This window comes from Siniperca chuatsi, linkage group LG17 (assembly GCF_020085105.1).
Source record: "Siniperca chuatsi isolate FFG_IHB_CAS linkage group LG17, ASM2008510v1, whole genome shotgun sequence".
In the NCBI taxonomy this organism is placed as follows: Eukaryota; Metazoa; Chordata; class Actinopteri; order Centrarchiformes; family Sinipercidae; genus Siniperca; species Siniperca chuatsi.
In genome coordinates, this window is record NC_058058.1 from 6,259,589 (window position 1) to 6,284,491 (window position 24,903).

The 24,903-nt window shown below is 39.9% G+C and overlaps 1 protein-coding gene across 13 annotated transcripts in view; it reads right to left on the reverse strand.

Annotated features, from left to right (window-relative positions):
* The window catches only part of macf1a (microtubule actin crosslinking factor 1a), a 240,425-nt gene that overhangs the window by 159,672 nt on the left and 55,850 nt on the right, over positions 1–24,903 (reverse strand). Inside the window, exon 1 of one of the 13 annotated variants that reach the window (XM_044171873.1) lies at positions 14,646–14,771. The exons of the other annotated variants lie outside the window; for them this stretch is intronic. Coding sequence (XP_044027808.1) covers positions 14,646–14,700 — 55 coding nt within the window. The 5' untranslated portion in view covers positions 14,701–14,771. Of the gene's footprint in view, positions 1–14,645; positions 14,772–24,903 lie in introns of those variants that run through there. 13 annotated transcript variants of the gene reach the window in all.

Below are 24,903 nucleotides of genomic sequence, written 5' to 3' on the forward strand. Positions count from 1 at the left end.
TGGTGGACCGATCGACTGACCGGCACTGCCATCTATGGAGCGATGCTGCTAGCGTGGCTAAAAAATTATACAAACTTTACTTCTGTCTGATTGTCTCATATTCCATGACGTTTCCTGTCTAGAGTGCACTCCTGAGGGCGATGAACCTCAAACCCTGGCTATGTGAGTGCCTTACTTTGCTGCACATGTACAGAGCAGAGAATGAATGAGAGACGGTAAAGAGGGTTAGGAGGAGGTGTGTTTGTGAGAGCCAGGGAGAAAGAGCAAGACATCTATAGGGTCGTGAGAGAGAGACGAAGATGAAGAAGAAGAAAAACACTTAGACGATGAGGTCAGTAGATGGGAAAAGACGAGGCAGAGGGACAAAGACAAAAAGTGAGGGAATGAAAGGAGCAGGGGCAAAGAATGTGAAGAGTGTACACAAATACAGGGGACCCTAACGCATAACCACGGTAACCAGGCCTTTAATTTTAAGCCCAGCTGTTCTTGTTACCATGGAAATCTCTCAATTAGGATCTTCCCTCCACCCCTCCACACACCATCCCATCCTCTGGCCTTTCAATGAGGCACTTGACCCCAGCTCCTGAAAAAGCTGTAATTATCAGGCTGTCAGACGCGTCAGCAGGGTCCTCGCTGCCATGACGTCAGCATTTACAATCAGTCTGGTAAACGTCTCCTGGGAAAATTACAATGTTTTTCACTGTTTTCTAGCATTTAATAGACTAAATAATAATAATAAAACACATTAATTAATGACAAAAATTATTAGTTGCAGTCCTCCAGTCCATGTTGTAGGTTTTATTTTCCTTGAGTGCAAAACAACTCAAATTTGAAAAAAGTAATCATCTTGGTTTTTTGAGTAGTGACATGTACTGTATAGCCTCTTTACTGGACATCACAATCTGTATTCCCCCCCAATAAAAACTACATTTGTATCAGCAGGTCTGCCTTTGATTCTACTTGATGTCTTAATGGGTTTGGTGGTAAAACTGTCCTGAGAACAGCTTGTTAAATGTAGCCTGGATGAACTATAAAAAAACTCCCTCTCACTCATGGAAGACTTTTACTTTTGTTCAATGGGTCCAAGGACTTGAAGCCTCTGCATTTGTTTTTATTTGTACGTAATTGTGTGTGTTGTACAAAGAGTTTGTGTGTGGAATTCAGGCTATTTCACAGTCAGAGCTGTCAGTGAGTCAGTTAAGGCTTATGTGTGGGAGAGAGTGTAACAGAGAGGCTGTGGGCTGTTTAGTGTGTGTGTGTGTGTGTGTGTGTGTGTGTGTGTGTGTGTGTGTAATCTCAGTGTCGAAAAGGCAGAGGGAAACCCAAGGACCACCAAGACTGACCATCAAACAAGAGGAGAGGGGAGGAGCGAGACAGGCAGAAGCTTCTCTTTCCCCTCTCACTAATGGCCCTGTGTTGCTTTTCCGCCTCTCTGCAAAGACCTTTTCATCATGTTCACACTCCCTAATCACGCACACATACCTACACACATGCATTAACACAAACCGCAGCTCTTTTCATTATGTAGTAGAGCAGGAAATGAAGGAGCGTATCTCGGCTAGCCCGGAGGCAGCAGGCATGTGAATTGTGCCTGATGGGCACAACAACTTGGAAAGTGATCAATGGCAGCGTTAATTGCTCTACATCGCACAGGTTCATTAGAGAGTCAGGTATGTTAAGACTTGGTCTTGTTACATAAAGGGACAGTAATCCTTTTTTAACGAGCTCATAGGGAGATGAGTTCAAGACCGGCATCTGAACATTTTGTGGAAAAGTGGGATTTGGTAAATGGCTACTAACAGACAGCTGCTGGTGGAGAGAGGGATGAGATAGGAGAGGAGAGAGTGAAGGTGTGAGGTGAGGGAATCAAAGAGCAGAGGACAGGAGAGTCCAGACTATTGTGGAAAAAGAAAGAGATGATATAAGAAAACCCTAACCCCAGAGAGAAAAGAGATAAAGTAGACTTCAAAGATACAAACTTCTTTAAAGGAAAATTCCAGTTATTTACAATTTGATATGTTCTGCCCATCATTTTGGTCTCGATAATTGGTTTTGATAATACTGTATGAAACTTGAATTATCAGACAGGTTGAAATCAAGCCAACTACATCTGCCAAGGCTTATTCGATAAATCAATTAGTTGATTTACAGAAAATTTATCTGCATCTTTGGGTTTTGACTGTTAGTCGGACAAAAAGTTGAATAAATGAGAATTTCCCTTAAAGGAAACAAGAGGGCAAAACTTATAATAGCAGCTAAATGTTCATTGTTGTTCTGTCTGGGTTAATATACAGTAAATTGTGCTCACTGCACTGACTTGGCTGCTAAGATTTTAATAAAGTGGTCGAGGAGAGAGAGAAAGATTACATAAAAGAGAGAGAGAGAGAGGAGAGTGTTGACAGACTTTAACAGAAGATCCCTCTGCCCATCCATAGTGTTTCTATTGACTGCTGGCTTGGCCCTCTGGTCTTCAACAACATAGAACTAGTGGACAGCCTTCAGTAAACACAGACAACACCTTTTAAAAACTAACAGAGATCGAAGCATGGCGAGGCCGGGTGGAAAAATTCCCTTCGTGTCAGGCTGTCATAACCACTTAACAAAAATCAAACAAGTGAGATTAAAATGGTGGGAAACACACAGGTGGTGCAGAGAGAAATGATCCACTGATGAAGCTGAAATGAGAAAAAGGGAATTTTCAAAAATTTGATCATATGCAGTCCACAATAACAGAGTCCAGATGCACACAATCATAATTTACCTATATCCACGCACACAACCACAAACAAAGACTTGCTCCATACCTCCTCCCTATACACACAGCCTTTGTAAACTCTGTTAAGATTATCTAAGCTTGTTCATAACCAAACACACACACACACACACACACACACACACACACACACGGGATGGAGAGAAATCCCTGTGTCCCATTTCCAGTGCTGATGCCGCCCTTGCAGCATCACAGCATGTTTCTCTTACTTAGATTTATTTTTAGAGCTTTTGAAGTTAAACAGTTTCTATCTTGGAAATAAACCTGAGGGCCAAAGCAAAGATGGCAGACGTGGTTTGAATTCTTCCAGGCAGTAGGAAAGAACAACATCACTAGATAAACTTAAGTCAAATTTTTCTTCCCTGCTCACACACAAATATCTTTTCTCCTTCTTTTCTTGCTTCTCTCAAAATGACAAAATGTAAGTTATGGACTTCAGAGCAGCCGGCTCGGTATCACACAGAGATAACACTACATTTCCCACGCTGCCCCCTGTCTCCAGGAAGTGGAGCCGGCTGAGCTCTTCAAGGTGGAGTCTGCGGGGCCTGATGGAGTCTGGGGACAACAGGAAGTAAACAGGAAGCAGCTCCTTCCCACGACAGCAGCAGGAGAAAACACAATGCGGTTAAAAAGAGATACCAGAGGAGTTATGAGCCTCTGTAATGTTTGTGATTCTGTTTGTGGCTGATGGGTACACATTTGCACACAATGGAGTTTCAAATATGTAAATTAATCTATGAATATTTCATAATGTCGAAGGAGTTCAAAGTATACTTTACTAAAATTCATTCATTTAATATATAGTACCGATTAAACAAAATCTCGGGGTGTTGGTTCAATATTTTTAACTTAACCAATTTTTCTTGTATCAAAACATTATTTAAAACATTTTAAATCCTGACAGACTTCAATGAACAAAATCATTTTAACTGAATCATATGAGAGCTTTTTCTCATTTCACTATAATTAGGATTCTTGTTCTGACAACTGAGTTGGCAGATGAGCTGAGTAATACTTCCCCTCAGGGTCCCCAACATAACAAGGAGACAAAGCATATTTAAACATTATAGTTTTATAAGCTTTTACAAGCTATAAAATACGCTACTGTCCAAATCTAGCACCCTAAAGTCAAAAATCTTGTTCTTAACCACCGTAGAAACCACATAATTCCCATGCTGCTCCTGCAGGGAATTGTCTACTTTTGAGTTCTTTTCTGTGTAATCAAGTTGGGAAATGTCCATTTAAAACAACTGCATATCATGGACAAAGACGGCATGTTATCATTATTTAATTTAATGGTAATCAAAACATTTTTGGCCCTCAGACCTCCGTCAGTTGTCTTGGGCACAGGATCTGAACTCTGATTCAAGACAACTAAAAATAAACACTCATCTATTCCACCTCTCATTTCCAATTCCAGAAGTCATAAATCATTAACACGACAAACTGTTTTGACAAGCAAAAGTGAGTCTTATCAAGCAGTTCACTGACTGACGGTCTGTTTTTCGAGGGAAGGATCAAAAGCAGCTGGTGTTGTTCAGCTATAAATCACTGTACATTAATTAGTGAACTTTACGATTAAAAGGAACAACATTTTTAGGGAATCCAAAGTTCAATTCAGAAAAGGTCAATTCAGTATTTTTCTACAGTTTTACAGGTGCATAATATCATATGCATGCACTCACAAACTCCAAAAAACCATATGAATGGTAAATGTTGAGCCATAATTGCACTTACATGCCCATGTGAGAGCCTGGACAACTGATAAGTGGTCAGTATTGGAATATAAACCAAGTGCATTTATTCAGGGAAACACAATCGGGAATAAAATGTATGTAAACACAATTATTGCCAACAAGAGAACGAAAGAACATCGCTGACCTAAGCAACGTTTCCCAAAAGCATCTTAACTAGGGAAGGAAGAGGAATTTAATGACCAGTTCCACAAGATAATTTGGCAGCAGACAACCTAAAAACCTTATTAACTCCAGGTTAGCAGGCTAATGAAATTTCCATCCTTGATTGCTACTAAGATCATCTTCATTCCTTCAGTGGAACAAGATGGACCCGGAGCTAGAATATTTCTGATACCAAGGTCGGACCCAGAACATGCAAACTGTGAACCACAGTGATGCCAGCAAACAGCACAGAAAGAAAACAACCTGAAACTCATAAGTGCCACAGTGAACTGTGCAGAAGTGCTGTGACATTTTGAATCGTTCTCTATTGTGCCTTGACCTTTAAAGTTCTCTATCATGGCTCTGCTCAGGGGGATTTCAAGCCTTGAATGAGCGGCAGGTTAAAGTAGGGGGGGGTTGATGGAGGCTTGGTAAACTAAGGTACATTGTTCTCTTGCATCGTATCAAGCGTCCACCGTGGAAAAACAACTTAATCAAGCTTATTATTTAGATGAAAAGGACAAAAAAAATGTAATGAGTTTAAATTGGGTGTATACTGACAGGAGGAGAGAACTTGCCAATCCAGTTTTCAACTTTTTGTGTTTAAACTGTAACGTGGATGACAGGGATATGACTGAAACTCTGGCCTTGTCTTGACTTGCTTAAGGAATAGTTCGACATTTTGGGTAATGTGCTTATTTGCTGTCTTGCCGAGAGTTAGATGAGGAGATTGAAACCACTCTCATATCTCTATGGTATATATAAAGCTACAGCCAGCATCCGGTTAGCTTAGCTTAGCTTAATTAAAGATTGGAAAAAGCTAGCCTGGATCTATCCAGAGGTAACACAATCTGCTAGCACCTCTAAAGCTCACTTATTAACACTTTTTATTTTGTTTGCTTAATCTGTACAAAAACTGAAGTGTAAAAGTGACAAGTTGGGATTTTACGGAGGGTTAGCCAGGGTAGCTCCCGCCCCCGTTTCCAGTCTTTATGCTAAGCTAAGCTAATCGTCGCTTGGCTGTGGCTTTACTGCACAGACACAAGAGTGGCATCAATCTTCTCATCTAACTCTTGGCAAGTGAATACGGGTATTTAAAAAAACTAGCTCCTCAAACTACTCCTTTAAGGACACATGGTTACAGTTGTACTATCTGTTGTGATAAGGTATAAGGTTTGAACTTGTGTACTTTTTTAATGTTGAGGAATTTAGAACTGACACACTTACATTTGTGTATTTTATTTGTGCTTTTAATTTCACAGGGAAGGTGAAGGTTCAGTGTTTTGCTCAAGGGAAAGTTGACACACAAACTGGTACTGGGACTGAACTATGTGACTATCTACAGGTTACAATCTTTAAAATCATAACGCTGTGCTACTTCATCCTTCACTCCTCCAAAAAGGCAAACATTTCTCTCTCAGCATTCTCTTTATTTCCCTCCATAATTGTCTTCCCTCTGCTCCTCCTCTCCTTTTTCACCTCAGCCTTTTCAGCGCCTTCTTCGCTCGCCTACACCCAGCAGTAACAGACTCACAAATCACGTCAAAACCACACATATACACACACACACACAGTAATTACATACACATATCCTGTGTGATTATAGCCCTGTCAGTGCAGGGACAGGGTTGTGGTTGAGTCAAAGCTACAAGGATAGTGCATGCAAGATATGGGGAGAGAGGTGGCGATAAAGTGTGAACAAAATGTTCAACAGCCACATGTGGACGCAATAAAGCACTCAACGCCTCTTAGGATAAACTTTAAAGATATTCATTTGTCTGGTTACAAAGTGCACTGCATCTGTATCACCTCCTTTGACCCGAAGACTAATACTATAACAATCAATAAATCTATCCTATGGAGGGCGCTACAGCCCTGGCAGCAGCGTTCAAGGGCTTTGAGAGGTAGTTAATGGTAGCTGGTGTCACACAAATATACTGGCATAGGTTTAGACGCATAACAGTGAACGCTTCTGCTCTGCCCGTGAGGCAACGGTGGGGCCCCTCCCAGCGGGCGGATGCTGATAAACGCGAGAGTGTGCTTATCGTACTCAAAACATCTGGGTGACTGCTACTGGAAACCTGTCAAGTGACTGTGTTTGTGACATCGGGCAGCAGGGTGACCCAGAATTTGGGACATTAACAATAAACAGTAAAAATTGAGCTGAGCCTCCATGTTGATAAGCAACCAACCTGTTTTAAGTGTTTCTCCCAGCTTCAGGATACTTGGTAGCTGAGTCGCCCTCGCTTTCGCCGTAGCAGATATTAAATCAGGCAAAGCAGTAGAGATGAACACTCCTACCCTCTGTCAGTATTACCACAACCCAGTACAAATCAACAGCTGACCATGACATTTTTAAAACCTCATTTTTAAACACATCATGTTTGTAAAAGACAGCCCATAATGCAATTATTTAATAGTGGATGTAATCACACTAGAGTGCAGACCAAACTGATTCATTTTCAATGACTGACAGTTAAAAGAAGTAATTTCAAGGAGGCAATCAGCATCCTCAATTTACATTTATGTTTCACAACAAGCTTACATGAGATTTTCATAGTGTAGAAGAAAATAAAGACAGGATCTGGTCATCACTGGGGTTAAGATTTATTAGATAAGATTATTTTTTAAATTTGGCTGGAGCTGAAATTTGTTTGTGCCTTGGTCTGTCCCTCAAAACCCCTTCTTCACACACTGACACAGAAACCTCACACATCTCATCCATTTATCTTAAAATAATTTTACTCAGCCCCTATAAAAAACTCTATTAAAAAAGACATTTTTAGCACAAGTGGCTTCATCCATTCAGACGTATTTCTCTACTGTGTATTCAGGTCACGTCTACTGAAAGCTATTTTAAAAAAGGATGGCATATCAAGCGCACAATATGCTACTGTTTAATGGATGTTATTGGATGACTGGATATATTATTGCTACTTCTTTAGTATTAACACACATAAAAATGGGTTGTGCTTTAGTGCCATGAAGGTTCTGTCAGTGTTTGATGATAAGGTCAGACATAATGTATACGACCTTAAAAACTTGATAACTCAATGTTCAACAGATCTGACAGCGCTTTGATACTGCCTCATTACAGCAGGCCAGGCCACTGCTCTGATGTTGGAAACACTGAGATAGACTGCCTTTGCAGAGAGGATGTGACATAGAATACAAAATAAAGATGGTGGCGGTCTTCTTTTACTATCCTAGCTTCTTTTCTCTGGGTTAGTCCCACTGAGATAAAGGCTAATGTTGTAATGTTGTAGTAATGTGACCACTCAAGAGGTGAAGGTTGTATTTTGGGGGAAAGTTGTATGCTTGTTACAGGTAAGATGAAGAAATGTATCATTTTTACGTTCCTCACATCTCCTGAAATGTGTTTATCACCATTGGCTTAACAATTATGAGTGTCCTTTCATGTTAAACCCTGGTTACTACAGTAACTCCTCCTCTGACTAATTCCGGCAGCCAACCCTGTCTCATATTAACGTGGAAACAAACAGCCTCCAGACGTTTATGTAACCTGATCAACAGGCTTTGAAGTTCAGACGGGTAACTTGTCCGCTTGAGACACAAAACAATGTAAAGCAACTATTGGTTTGTTAAGTAACACTTTGTTTCTTTCAGCACCAGTCAGAACAAGTTATGTGTACTAACAGGCTAAGGAGCAACACAAGGTACAGGCAGGTCTGGATTACATGTTAAAATGGTATGATTTCACAGGTTTTCCTCTGTAAGCACCAAAAATCCTGTTATAAATTAATCTGAGTGAAATGACTTTGCTTTAGAGCTCATAGTTTCTTCCATTCAGCTAACCCAGACACAGCTTTAAGCTAAGCTGATTTTAGTATTTTAGTTACTATAACACAATTTGTGGTTTTGTGGTCCAGCTCTATTTCTGAGAAGGTCATTTGGAAAATAAAAAAACAGTGACTTCCAACTAATTTTTAAAACATTAAGCACACACAATCCAATTACCTAATAATTAACAAAAAGAACAACATCAAAGACACTTTGACATGGCTTGGCCTCAGAGTAGTAATGCATGACCACAAACACAAAATCCCAGAAAGACTGTCTCCAACAATGGCTTCTTAACTAATTGTTTTGTTTTCAAATGCTGACTCAGACTATGATGAGTTCTTTTTGGAAATTTTAGAGCCTTTATCCGGGTACAGTGGTTTCACCTCCAGAGTCTGGTAAAGCCATTAGTCGTAACTGAAGCATTAAAGTCAAGATAATGTTTTTCCTGCATAAATTGCTGAAGATAAAATAAGGTATGCAGCCAACAGAATATCCACACAAACCACTGAGTTCTTTCAGATGGTGAGAGCAGTCAGATTTGAGTGTTTTGTGACTATTTAGGGTGTTGTGGTTTTACACTGGATCCAGACGCAGACACTGTAACAGAGATGGAACTCAGAAAGTGGACAGACCAACAATCTGTCTTGACAGCTAATTTAGGGGGATGTTGGAAATGGGTTCGTTCAAGCCTTGGATGAAATCTGAAGCAAGGTGGCAGACAAGGTGAGGAGAGGTACATGATGTGTGAGGCGTGTGTTTTGCTGTGTGTATTCCTTGTTGGTGTGTGTAGGAGGGCATCAAACTAGGGCTGAAAAAGTGGCTGATTCATCATTCGAAATGATTTCACTTATTTATCAAGCACAAATGCCAAACATTTGCTGATTCCAACTTCTCGAATGGGAGTATTTGCTGTTTTTCTCTGTTTTATATCATAGTAAATTGAATGTGTTTGTGTTTTGGACTGTTGGTCAAACAAAAAAATGCAATTTAAAGACTTCACCTAGGGCTTTGGAAAATATATTTTTTACTATTATCTGACATTTTATGATCTGAACGATTAATCGAAGAAATAATTGACAGATTAATTGATAATGAAAATCATTTTTAGCTGTAGCCCGACATCAGACATCAAATAGGAGTGTTGGTGTGTATATGCAAGAGGATGAGAGACATACATGTAATGTTTGAAGACAAAATGTCTGTATACATGCACATGCTGGTATGTGGTGCATAGTGCCATTGTGTAACAGCATATGTTTGTTGTAAGGGATTGTCGCTTAGCAGGGTTAGCCTAGTGGATTAAAATGTTGGTGGGGGAACGGGAGAAGTCAAGGCTAAGTGACCCAAATGAACTATTCAGACACACACACTTGAGCACTTAGACCCACTCACACACTGGCTTCATCTACCTACTGTGCTCTTCTTGATCATCTCCATATCAACACACTTTGCTCATCAGCCAGCTGTCCCACCCTGCCTTACAGGTGGACCTACCATCCAAACAAGGTAATTACTTTACACATGTTGTACTAACCTGATGTCTGATAAGTCCTAACCCTCGTCCCCTCCCTAGAAACACACACATGCCCCGGCACCTCCCTCTCATTAAAAGGAAATTTTCCCAGCCCCGCACTACTTTAGTGTGATTGCAGTCAGACGTCATCGACATAATCACATCAGACAGTACCGTTTAGAAAACATGTTTTCAAACCTTGAGATGTTTTGCATGAAGGCAAAGAAAAACACAAATAAGGTATCTATAATCCACACATTCATCCTTCCAATCCAAGTTAATCCAATTATAAAACAACTTTGTACCCATGACTGTGTCTGCAAAAGACAAACTCATGACAGCAGAGACAACAATGAGGTCAATGTTAGGTTTACAACAAAGTCAAAAACCACTCATATGACTGGATTATTATAAACTGAGCCACACATGACAGCTTACTGTTTTTACCATTTTCACTGCCTGGGAGCAGTTGGTGTGAGCTCCTGAAACAAAGGCCTCCTGTATATGACTGTAATGATGGCTGGGGGTTCGGTCCGCTACTATCTGCACCACATAACAGACACTCCAGGTTGGACTCAAATCCCAGCTACTCTTGTCAGAAGGCATTTTGGTCACCTGAACCACATGGCTGCCACATTCTCAAAAAGGAAAAAATGATTTTGGTTAACATGAATCAGGCTATGTTTGGCATTTACCAAAATTGCAACAAGAGAGGAAGTAAAAATTAATCTAGGTAGAACAGGGCACCAACACTGCCAAGATTAGGGCCTCAACTTTTCCATTACAGACACATTAAAAATATGTATGTCCTCAGAGTGTAATATGCCTCTAAAAACATCTTCAAACTGGTATATGTCTGACTGTATGAGTTTATGTCAATGTAGTAAATTAAGGAGGGATGATTTAAGGCTGGCTGTTGTCACAGTGGCTATAATAAGTAAGGGGAACTTTGAGTTGCATAGGAAACAAATGTAAATAATGAACAAATATACACATCCTTAGTGGATGACTCATTGTCTCTCTCACACACACACACACACACACACTGTTCTCCATTCATAAAGTCAAAGAATAGAACAGAACAGAGACACTCTTGACACAACAGAGGTAGTCACTAGCTAGAAAAACCTGTTTGAATAATTGATTAATTGTATAGTCTATAAAATGTAAGACAACTGTAAAAAAAAACAAAACAAAAAAAAAACATCCTTCACAAGTTCCAAGAGTCCAAGATGAAGTCTTGTTTTGTCCAACCAACAGTCCAAAAAAAAAACATATTCAATTTGCATTTGATATAAAACAGAAAAACGCATCAAATCCACATATTTGCGAAGCTGTGAAAAGTGAATTTCTGGCATTTTTTTCTTGACAAATGACGTAAATGATTAAACCAATATCATAAAAGTTGTTTGATTAACCTTCTGGTGATTGACTTAGCGATTAATCAGCACTATTTTAAATTTTAAGTGACAATAAGACAGAAAACAAAGGCATTTGTATTTCATAGTCGAGTACCAGGTTCACGAACTTGAAAACATAACCCTGCTGTTAGCACTGGGGCCACTGACACAGATCTGGTCTGACACAGAAACACAAAAGGTGCACAGAAAAGCCCACAGAGCGAACTGAGGGACATGCAGATAAACATGCCCAACATGAATCTATCCTGACAGGTTGCAGCTCATGTCATGCAACTGCAGTGAACAGGTAGAGAGAGTAAGTACCGTATGAGAAATAAGAATAGAATGTGACAGGTGCTACGCCTTAAAAAAAAAATTGTGACCAGACTCCTCAAGACAGCAAAGGCCTCAAACCCATTTATACACTCTCTCTCTCTCTGTCACACAGCTATTCGTCGGACCATTAGTCTCCTATGGCAGGTGACGGCAGATAAACAGGATCAGAAACAATGGACGGCTCAGAGAAGTACACTTGTTATTTCATTTCAAAAGCTAAAACATGTTCCTGGGGCCCTCACTGAGGTTAAGGATACACAAGAGGAGATGTGAGTGGATACAGATGGCAGGGGGCTGCGGCCCCACGGGTGGTCAGATAAAAGAGCCTTGGGGCTAACTCTAAGCACCATAAGGCAAACAACAGAACAATATTAGAGTCAATGGTACTTTTTTAAGTTTATTCTGAATTCATGTGATAAAGAAGTACGCCAACTGGAAGATAAAACCTTTTGTACAAATCTCTGTTGTTGTACAGAAACCTCATTATTCCAACTTGACAACTTAATGACATTTAGTTTGAAATCCTTCCCATTAAAGCTGGGTAAATAAGTTGGTTAAGTTAATAAGTGGTTTCTAGCTTCCACTACATGCTTATGTAATACTTTGAATCACAAAAGTGGCTTAATGTTTTTGCACATAAATATGTACTTAAGCCCATGCTATCCAATGTTTGATAAATTAATTACATTTGTGATGATTACATTTTCCCACTGGCTTTAAAAGTGGTTAAGAAGTTTAACCTCAACTATAATTTAAGGGGTTAAAGGAGACTGCGGGTGACTCTAACCCAGCCTGACAGCTACTGCTGTAAGGCCTCAGACCGAGCAGCTGTTGGGGGGGGGTACTGTGCCACATAATATCACCGATACCACAAGTAGCAGCAGGTGTGGCCATGGCCATATAAAATTACTAGACAAAAGACGGGGGGGGGGGGGTCAGCATTTAAATTTGAATATAGCCTTGACAGTGGGACAACTGTAGAGAGGTTTCTCAATGGCCAATGTTTGGGTAGTGTGCTATGATATAGATTTCACTGTAGTGTGTGTCCCAGTATAGAATTGATTTTAATTATCTTGTTACAGTAAGTGCTAAGACCTCACCTCATCTCACTGCATGTTAACTAGTGAATGTCTGCTTTCCATTTATGCTAAATTAATGCCCATTTGCATGGGAAGAAAAGGTAGGTGAAGAGCAGACAGTGCTACAAAGGCACCACGACGTGGTGCCCATTTAAGACTTTGACAATGGTGAAAACACTGAATTCACAGTATGTGCTACCCAAAATACTGCTGCAGCTGTTGTGAGAAAGTGGAGCAAATGGCACACAGACCGAGTTGGCTGTGAAGTCTGATAAGCTCTCTACTTCAATCATGAATGAAACTCTGCCTCCACAACTGCTTTTATTATTATGCAATTGATAATAACATTTAGCCATTTAGGAAAATAAAAAGTTACTACACAGTCCTGTGCTGCAATTAAATCACATGCTATAGAAATTATAAGGGAAATATTGTATCTCGTGGTATTGTTACCATCTTACAGTAAAAATATTGTCATACCGTCTAGCCTTAATCTCCTTTTCATTCCAAGGGTTTAACGCTAGTTTCCGTCTTTCTGAAGCTATGGAGTCAAAAGGGAATATATAAAACAAATTCTGCTTTTGTGCTGTTAAAATACAACATGTAAAGATGTAAAACATATTCAAAGTATTACGAAAATAAATATTTGAAGTCGAACTTGACTCAGGCCAGAAAGAGGCGAGAGACTGGTTTATAATACGCGCGGCTAACTGTCGTGACAACAGCTGCTGATGCGAAGCATCCCTGCCTGGCCCTGACACTTCAACAAACCATCCTCCTGTTGTCTTTTGTGTGAGAGTGTGTTCACGCACGGGTCGGATTTCTCGCCAGCGCTTACCAGGATCAAGTGTTATCGATGACAAAAAGCAAGAGATACGTCTGGCACACTGACGCCACGACCAATGCAATAAACAATTAGCAACATTTGACAATTAGCCGCTGAAGCTAATTAAGAGCTTAGAGCCTACAGATAAATGTTCATGAAAACCCAAGAGTGTCGAAAATGCATTCAGGGTGTTAATCAGACACCAGTGTTGTTAGCTAATATGAAAGCAGTAAGCTGTTCGTCCTTCTACTGACCCACATCTTATCTGGACGCCACACAGTAGCTGAGCAGGTAGACAGACAGAAGGACATATACATGAGGTTGACCTTAACGTAAGTCACAGAAAAGTACAGCAAAGTACCCGTCTATGTTACACACAGGTGCTTAGAAACAGCTGAAAATCTTATTTTTAACCTTTTTCAGTGTAAATAAAGTTGTGTGAGGGAGAACATTTCAATTCAATTTCCAAGTCAGATCTTTAAAAGCCAACTGAGGGATTTAAACCAACAACTGCCTCATCATAAAACAGATTCTTTCCTTTTAATAGATTAAACTGTAAGACCACCTGCAGTCACAGCACATTAAAAAAAATATGCATATAGAAGCTTCTTGAAACCTCATTCTGCCTCAAAACCGAGTAAAAACTGAATATCATTTGTGGATTCAAACTTAGTAAAACATACTGCACTATCTAGTTGCACAAGGATGCCTGAAGAGCAGGTATGACACCTATTTAAGGCCCAACCCACTGTTTGGTTTAAGCTGATTCACAGAATTGGTGAGCAATCCCCACATGCAACATGTCACTTTCCTGCTATCACGCCACAATCCTCCAAACAGAGATAACAAAAGATAGGATCTTGGTGCCACTAGAGCATTATAACACCATGATAGCCACTGTAAAGCACAATGAGTCCATGAAAACACCCATACAAGTGTCAAGTTGTTTTTATCATTATAACAGGCTTAATAACTGTTTGTAAATGACAGGTGACAAAGTTGAAGTGGGCACCGACCTCTTTTCTCCTCCAGATCCTGGAGGAACTGCCTGTAAGCAGCCGTGGAGCTCATCCCTCCCTCCCAGAGAAAAAAGAGAGAAAGAGAGGGGGGACGGAGAAACGACGAGAGAGAGAAATTATTTAAAAAGAGTTAGAGGGTAAGTACACGAAACTGGTAAGAAACGGTAGCAAAAAGGAAGGAAAAAGTGATCTTGAAACCTCAAGGAACTTTGTATCAGTGAGGTGGTAAGAAAAGTTGAGAGAAAACAGAACAGAAAATGAGTAAAGAAGGGAGGAGGAGGGAGAGTCTGAAGGCTGCAGTTGATCTGTGCGGCCCGCAGGATCCAGGCTGTCAAAGAAGAGCCATCCTTAATCACGTAGATAATCCCTCATCGCTTACTCGCTTCTTTTCTTCTTCTACCAGTCGTGTCGTCTCTCTGCCAAGTGTGTGTGTGTCGGTGGTTATGGTAGCTCTGAGTGTGGCAGTGTGTTAGCAGCTCTAAGCCGGATAGAGGAACTGGACTTTGACCACAAGGCGAGTGATGTCACTGCCACAGCCAGAAACATGTGTTTCAATTGCGTCTAGAGCTAGCGAATGTGTGTGTGTGTGTGTGTGTGTGAGAAGAAGGAAATTAGAAAAAAAAGGAGCCGTGCTTTTATTACTCATTGATCAGCTGTGCTTTTTTTCCCCTAAAGCAGTTTATGCATGAATGTTTGACTGTCACACATTTGTCCTTCAGTCAGCTTCACATTGTCGTCTTTATGTGTGTTTATATGTTACTTTCAGCTGCCTGCTGGATCAACATACTGCGGCAGATTACAGAGCAGCAGACGAGAAGAGGGCTCTCAAACACCCTTTTTCTAATTTTACTGCACAGTTTTGCTCTCACTATCATCTCATGCATGTGTTCCTCTACTAATGTCAATATTTTAGCTGACAGTACGCCTCTGCACTTGTCTGTCACTAAGCCAAACTGTTTCATGTTTACTACTGTAAGTTTGGAGAATTGAATCATCATGATCCTGCTGCACTGGCTAATTATCAGATAAAATGGGTAATGGGTAATAGAGTATTTGGGTCACCTACTGTATATAGTACATAATACATAAATGTATACCACATCTATTATGAAATCTTCAGAGAAATAATTATGTTTGTATCTTGTAATCTCACATCGTCTCGGGCAGCAAATAGCTATTTGTTTCACTGATCAATCTCTGCTATCTTTACAATTAATCATTTAATTTGCAAAATGTCAAGAAAAATACTCAAACATGTCTACAGTTTCCCACGGTGCAAAGTGATGTTTTTAAGCCCTTGTTTTGTCCAACCAACGGTCCAAAACCCAAAGATATTCAATCAGCAGTAAATCCTTACATTTAAGGAGCTGGAAGCACAAATAATTGGCATTTTTGCTTCATAAGAGGACAAGAAAAAAATGATTATCAAAATCTTTGTCCACTTATTTTGTTTTGATCAACTACTCCATTAATCCACTTTCAGTCAACGCTTTCAGTACTAGTGTGGACAGCATATTAATGCCTGGTACAATAAAATATAATAATGAACCAGAATCAGTCAGTCAATAAAATATTATATTTACTATTTACAGTCTTCCTTACACTCCCTCTTTCTATACATCTTTTCAGCTCTGATCTCTGTCTTTTATTCTACCTCGAGGTAACCACCACATGGTAAATAATTACCTGGTTTTTAAACACGTAACAGACACACACATCAAAGAGGGCAGATTAGGCCAGATGAGGTCTAGTGTCATGGCAACCAAATACTTGTAATGGCTTCCTTTACTTCAGGACTTCAGGGCCACTTGTAAGAAATGTAAGTGTAACTAGTGGAAGAAAAGCAGTGACATTGAATGTCTCTCTCCACATGAGAAGTGTATTTACAACGGGAGTCTAATGATGGTGAAAGGATGTGGAAATGTAAACAGACTACTGGTTGAGTTGACACCAGGAAACTGTTGCCAAAACTTTAGAGAAGAGAGAAAGGGAGCTCAGGATTTCATAGGTTGATTACAGTCTTGGTTTGAGGCGTGTTCAACAAGAAATAGAAACTGATAAAGCAGGAAATAAACCAAAATAGTGCTGAAAACAATTTGGCAATTACACAATCATGATACAGCATTTGCTGGTTAGAGCATCTCAAATGCTGTTACTTGAATGAGCATTATTCGTCATTATCATAGATCGTTGAAAAAACTGATCTGTGTTTTCATAGCTGGCGGTCAGACTAATTACTGTTACGGATAAAATAATGAATCAAAAATGTGATGAAAAACAGCAAACTGAAATTTCAAATCAATACTATAGTATCTTACCCATACTTGTCATAATGTGCAACTTTTCATTTGAAGCTAATAATTCACAAGTTAACACTTGATCGTCCAAAAAGGGACAACTATTCTTACTTCTCTCATTAATCTTCCATTCAGCAATCTTTCCATCAATCCATGCAATCTTCTTCAATCTATTTTATTTTACCACCTCTGATAGGAATGACCATGTTCTCTATAGAAGGTCCTTTTCTTTGAAATGAACCTCTCAGATTTCAGTTTTATCTTTCCCTCTCTCTCTCTCTCTCTCTCTCTCTCTCTCTCTCTCTCTCTCTCTCTGTCACAGACATAACAAAAACACGTTTACACCCAAACACAACCTGTCGCACATCCAAACATTTCTCAGTACTGGTACACACACAAGAATTTGGTTGAGGAGCTCACTGGTTGGCTAACAGCTGAGAGATCAGGAGCCAACAGCATTTGTGTTTAACGAGAGAGTAATTACCGATCAATAAGAGGACATATACATGAAGTGTGTGTGTGTGTGTTTTCCAGGGGGATTTGAGATGACCTCAGATAATGACCTGACCCACAGAGTTCAAAGGGCGATAGCAACCAATTTGCCTCCATTCATTTGTTTCCTCACACACCGATGACATTGGAGAGGAAAGAAAAATACCCAGGGGGATTGGAACTGACACAAACGTGCAGACACACAACGTTGAAAAAAGCCAGCATTGTTTGTTTTCTCACTGCATGAATCCAACGCAACTCTTTTGTGAGCAGATATAAAAACAGTTCCTATGAATACTACATGTATGCAAAAGCTACTACATCACATGAAAACATCTTCCACACACACCTCAAAAATCCTGAGCAGACAAAGAAACAGTGCAGTTCAAAGCCAAAAGGCTCTATTCAGTAGCTCTTTTAAGTTGAGAAATCCTGACCAAAAGAAATGTTGAAAACTGTTCAGCGATCCTGAACGCTCCCCTGGGAGTCTCCTCTTTCACATGACCCTGTCAACAGTAGCCCGCTTCATCAAAGGCAACCCTGGACACACGCAGAAACACTGATTCATACACACTTTTCCCCAGGCTGTCACATACCAGGCAACAGGATGGTGGTGGTGTGACTGGTAACCATAGCGACAGGACAGCAGCTAGCTGCCGGTGTGTTTTTCCACCTTTTCCACAAGTTCCCCGGGATTAAAAAAGGGCCAGGGTCTAGCAACACACTGTAAACTGGTCCAGAGGTGTTAACAGTTAACTTTAACACAACTAAACCAAAACAGGCAGGCAAATATTGACTGAGAAACAGCAGCAAGTGTGTGGAGAGCACGCACATCTAGACAGGAAAAACAACAAACAAACAAACAAACAAAAGTTAAATTCCTGTTGTCCATGTGGATCACAGTTTCATCGCAGCCAATGTGTCTCCCTCCATGAACTTGATTCAATAAGACGGAAATTCTCTTAAAATTCTAGCCACTAAATAAAAAGGACAGACCCGTGGAAAAGGGGAACAATAGCAACTGGGAAGCAGATTCTTCCAAAAGAAATAAAAAGGAAGAAACTTTGCAGCATCACGTCACACAGCCAGTGGTTTCAGAAGAATGTAGTGAGAGGCAGATGGGAGAAATGGATGTATTTACCTTTGTTGGAGGAAGTCAGCAGAAACAGCAGCAGCAACATGGAAGAGAAAAAAGAAAAAGACAGTCCGGTTAGATTGAAGATCTTTCAGAAACAAAAAGTCAGCCTCTAAATGAGTTATGTGCCATTTCGAAATCCTGTTCCTACGAAGTAAAATGTATTGTTACACCACAGTAAAATTAAAACTCATGTTATTTATGACAAAATAATCTTTTTCTGAGCTTTCACCCACATCTATAGAAGTACTTTCACCCTAAAACCCTTGAGGTTGTTCTTAAGTCCGTTTATTATTAGTTTAGTGATGCGAACAGCACTTGTCTCCATCAGATGCATACTCATCAGGATCATGGTAACAAAAAATGCTATGGCACTTTCACTTCCGACATATTTCTGAGTCTGCAGTCTGTGCTGTCTTTCTGTCTAAATCAGGAGAAATTGCAGCAGGAGGTCAAACATCAGTGTTTCACATCTTTTGATGTGTTTCAGAGCAACACAAATTGCCTCTCTTGGGGAAGTGAAGTCTAAATCCATGTATGGTCACCTTAAATGAAAAGGGCCATGCCTGGCAAGTCACTCAACGTGAGAGAAGTAGAGAAAGATGATCAGCACAGTGTGATGTGTCAGAGGGTTAAGTGGTGAAACAACTTTAAGCGTCTGATAGCTGGAGGTGTACAGAGACACACATGAAACAAAAGGCGCATTCATCGGGGAAACGACAGAGAAGCAAGCTGGTAGGCTCTGTCACGAGAGAGAGAGTATGTGACAAATTGAACTTTACTGAGTGAGAAACATACAGAATAGTTAAGGCAGAAGATGAGGATATTATAATTTCCTACAGAGCTAGCCTGTGGCTTTCTTGCTCTACATAGCTCATCTTTTCGAAGAATGGAGGGGGGAAGGGAGGAAAAAGAGACACAGATTTCTGCAGATGCATGAAGGTCAGCTAGAGCAGAGATAAAGTGTGTACAGTAGAAAGAGTTTGATTACTGATGAAAATGGACTGAAAAAAGACGAAAGCCAGGAATGCAGAAACACAGAGCATAATGTGGAGTTCAGCTACTTAAATCAGGATATCTGCAAGCTTCAAGAAAGCTAGTTAAAGTTAATCCAGACCTCTTCATCGTGACTGGAATTGAATTCAGGACTGTTTTAAAAAAAAAAAAGTAAAGCAATAAAACTGGCAAAACAGGCATATTTAACATAACTAAGGACAGTTGGGACAAATGGTGTGAGGAGAAAGGACAGCTGTAATTCAAGGGATACGGAAGATGGAATTTGAATGTGTTTAGTAAAGCAGAAATGATGAACAAAACACCTTTTTAGAAACTATCGGATCTGTTTTATCTTTGATAAAGAGAGGCTGATTAGGGTTGGGAGGAGTGTTTATATTGTGTAGAGTTGGCTATATGATTGGAACAAGAATATGGGAGTCCTTGTACATTTCAGTTAGTATTTATGCTAGTGTTTGTGTCTACCAGCCAAGGGACTACAGATGGAAAGTAGCTAGTCGTTTAATCTGTTACAAAGTCATGCCCTCTCTCTCTCCTTGAGATTAAAGTCTTTTTGTACATGCTCCCTGACAAATTAATTGAACTAAACTTTTAAAAAACAAATCTGTGTTAGATTCAATGGCATCAGAAAGGTGAGGTGGAACAAACATGACTCACTTAACGGACGGAGAAAATACTTATATGCACATACATGTACTGTACTATTTAAAAACACATTATTACGCACACATAGAGGTTCGTCTTCAAGCCTGTTAATCTCCTCCAATCTTTTGAGGGCAATTTAGAGAGGAACCTCTTGTCCATTCATGTTTGAACTGACTCCCTTGCTGACACTGTGTATGTGTTTTCCACCTGGTCCACTCCCAAGCCGTATCACCCGATTTGTCGTATCATTGACAGGCAGAAGATGAATGTGATTCCCAGCCTTTGTTTTACCATGCGTAGCGTTTCTGACCAAAGGAAACCACGCTGACTTCTGATTAAGTTCAGATTATTTTCACATCACTGTCTACACATCGTGGTGCTACAAGATTCAAACTAATTTTGAGTCCAGTTAGGAAGGTTCTTATGAAACACGGCCATTAAAGAGAAGCTGTTAGTGTGTCATAAATATTCATGGTCTCCCCACTATTTTGCTGCAGCACAACACATCAGTTGCTTGTTAGATCACAGATTTTAGATCCCACGCTTTTCACAAGTCTGTGAGGCACATTTTATTCTTAATTCTCCTCAAAAAAATAATGATGGGAGAGGAGAAGGAGTATAAAATATGGAAGAGAAGTAGAAAGAGACATAAGTAGTAGTACTGCACCTTGTTATAAATACTACAGTTGTGTGAGAGACAGAAAGGAAGAGGGAGACAGAAAAAAAATAGTGAGAGAAAGAAGGAATTTGTTTTCTGTATCTGTGAAGATTCTTATTTGGAGGAGTAAATGAGGCAAAAAGGACGGCAAAGAGGTGAGCAAGCAGACGGGTGGCAATAAACAAGAGAAAGAGAGCGTGATGGATAAGTAATGGAGGGACCCTGAAAGAGATGAAAAGACAGATATGAAAAAAGCCAAGTGATGCAGAGAAGAAGAGAAAATATTTAAGTGAAGTGTGTCTGTGTGTCTGTGTGTGTGTGTGTGCGCACACACACACACAGACACACAGACAGACTCAATGGTAAGGAGGGGCCATATGGGAAGAAAGCAGGCTTCTCATTGTATTGTACTGTATATGTTTGCGTGCATCTTAAACCCTACACCCAGATTTTCTTAAATACCTCTGGAACCTTGCACTGATGGGTAGAGTTACTTACACACACACACACACAAACACACACACACACAATGGCAGGGAGAGGCTGGAGCTAAAAAGCATGATAACCCAGACATCCACTACAGGCCTAAACAAGTTCACCCACAAACCATCACAGGAGCTATGACATAGTAGCAGCTGCAGGCTGGAACAAATCTATGTTTTAATAATGAACTGCGACATGTTCATGGGAATGAATGTCCATTTTACTATTTCCTCTGCTGCTGCTTCTACATTTGATATAGTAAAATTGAAATACATTTGTTCTTTATTCACTGCTCTGGGTTGTCTGAATTTATTAAAATCAAATCAGAATCGTCATCAGAAATGTTGAGCCTGAACTGTGTTCAACTGCCCAATGCTCTTCTAAATACAGTGCAGAGGAGGGGCAAAATGTTATGGAGGAACATTTTGTCCATGGCCAGTTAGCTGCAGTCAAAGGTTTCCATCACTTCCATGTACCTTATTCTAGGTTGGCTGCTTGCCATAGTTGTTTCTCTTTAACAATGGAGACCGGAAGGGAGAAGGGAAGAAAGCAGAATGCAATATTTGGCCAGTGGAGGGGTTAATGTCAGTTATCCACATCTGTTTGGTTTCCAGCAACAGCAGTTTGTTTTTTGTTAACAGAACAAATAGACTACCTAGCATAAGTAGCAAGCCGCAATGGCTGAATAAACAAAGAGCGCCAGAGAGACTCCAATTTCACAAAAAGAAAAGTTAAGGGAAGAAAAAACACAGGAAAAAGCTCAACTAAGGTAATCAAACTGCTCAGCCTTCTTCGTGCAACTGATGGCTTAATTCCAATGTTAGAATTTTAATATATTCAAATTTATACTAATATTGTAATAATAACATTGTAATCTTAGTAAGTTGTGTGATGCAGCTGTGCAGACAGGCAGATCAGAGGTGGGCAGCAAAGTAGAGGCGGTTCTAAAATAAAACACCAGTGAAAAGCACACACATGCAGGTCTGAATATCAGTGTAGAGCTGGAGAAAAGGGAAGGTGGGCGAAAAGTTGAAATGGAGTTGATAATGTGGATGAGAGACGGAGAGTGGGAATGAATGAGTGGGTAGGTTGAGTGGGAGGGAAAAGCAATGACAGAGAGAAAGTAATGTTGTCAAATAGATGGACAGAATGAGAGCGATGCCAAAGCAGAACAAAGAAAGAAAAAGAAGTAAAGAGAAGTAAAATAAAATAAATAAAAGACAGACATAATTAGAAATTTTGAATGTCTGGAAGTACTTAATTGCGACCTCCTGAGAGACTGCAGATGGATATTATCCATGAAATGTCAATACATTTAATTGGAATCTGAGCTTACTTATTTACTTAATTAATTACTTATGTATTTATGCTTAATATTGGCCCTTTATGCATAAATGTAATGATAAAGAAATTAAAGTAAAAGTGGCCTCATTTACAGCAGAAACATTATTTCACATATACACAGTCACATACACAAAGTCAATGTACTGTGCATAACCCATATCTGCGCGTGCGCACACACGTCCAAACACCTGTCTGATGTACATAGTTTGGGTGCCCCACTTTAGATTGAATTACACAGTTGTTTAAGAGACTTGGAGCCAGACAGGACAAACTTGTCCTTCACACACACACACACACACACACACACACACACACACACACACACACACACACACACACACACACACACACACACACACACACACAAACTTGTTCAGTCACATCTAGATATAGTAGTAGGCCTATGTGCATCATAGAAGCCATGATAGCATTTCACCAACACTACACAGCTAGCTAACAATGTCAGGTTCTCCTTAGATAAGTGTTAATAAAGAGTTGCATGTTGCTAATATGAGATACACTATCAACATTACAAGGCACTGGGATGACTTTCTACAAGGCCCAAGTCAGCATTCTGCTAATGCCAAGAGTGGATGCACACAGTGAGCAATCCTGAGCTAAAGAAAAACTAAATTGCACTTAAAACGCAGATACTCTTATCTACAGCACACTGCAGTAACACTTGTATTCCCCCACTGAGAAATAAACTTCCCACTGAAGCATTTTCCCACCCCAGGCGTAACTGAAACACAGATCAGTGATTTTAGTACCCTAATGTGTGAGAAATTGATTGATTTAAAGTTGGTTTCTTTATAATCTTGCATTGCATATTAACCTTTTAGTACAAGGAAGCATTGCTATTAGTTTTATCATATGTGTTAATTTATCTGCCTGGGCAACATTATGTTATGATAAGAAGCTACTGTTGCCCACAGCAGGTCGTGTGTCTGACACAGAGATACAGTAATGTGTGCATTAGTAAGTGAGTGGATGATTTCGACAGTCAGAGAGAGACAGATGTGTTTTTAATGGGGTCTATATGTCCAATAAGCTGAAAGACTAAACTACAGTGACGCTGCCTCTGAAGACTCCCCTGTCTCTGGGAGTTCCCAAGCTGTGAGAGCAGAGTGTTATTAAATATTCATACATTCATATTTATGAGAGACGAGACTGGCTTTAAAAAAACGCGGTCAGCACAAAATGATCGTCAAGGTGAATCATGATGTACGCTTTCATGTTGCATTATATGACGTCATCCTTAAGGGAAAAAAAGAATCAATACATTTTATGATTTAACCTCTCAAGAACTTTTACTTCTGCGGCTCAAATGCTCCCCTTTCCCTGTCTCGGTAAAGAAATAGGACACTAATAAAAATGTTGTTGGGCACAAATAATGCAGTGTTTCTCTGACACAGTTACCAAGCAGAACATACAGTAGATGAAATGTGGAAGCTAATATGAAAATATCTTAAGATGCAGTCCCTCTCTCGTGACTAAGAAAATCCCAAACATCCCTTAATCATCAGTTTATCAACAAGAAGTTAGGATTTCATAGAATAAACTGTATGATTTTGAAAAATGATTAATTAAGAGGATATTAACAGCTATATTGGGGTATCCGCCTATCACAGTCAGCCTTTGTGGTTGTCGCTCAGTTCTGCCCAACTTCCAACAACAGACTACATCCATGATTTGTACAGTCAATGCCGGTGACTAAGAAATAGTGTATGTTTCCTTGTTAGGGCCCTAAAAATGACTTCAGTTTATCTAATATTAGACAGAATTATTTTTCAGTCTACGACTGTTTAGGAGGAACAAAGTACTCTTAAGTAAATGGACCAAATGGAGTTGTGCAGACAATGTTTCCTACAGTATACGTTGCCAGAAGTAAATTGAAGACTTGGAAGAGCTTGTACAGACACAAATAGAGTTATTCATCAGTTATGATCAAAGGAAGCGCCAAGGAACTATATACTTAAACAGTAGCAGGAAGGACCTGCTGAAAAGAATAAACACACTCGGACAAATGACAAAGTTTTGCACAAAGTTTTCCCTCAGTAAGAACCAACGTGCCACATTTTAACAGAGAGATTCACACTGCTGTTGTTTTAAAACAGAATAATGCCTCTTTAGTTAGTCCAAGTGGGGGATGGGGGGGGGTTGCACAAGTTAAACATCAACCTTAAT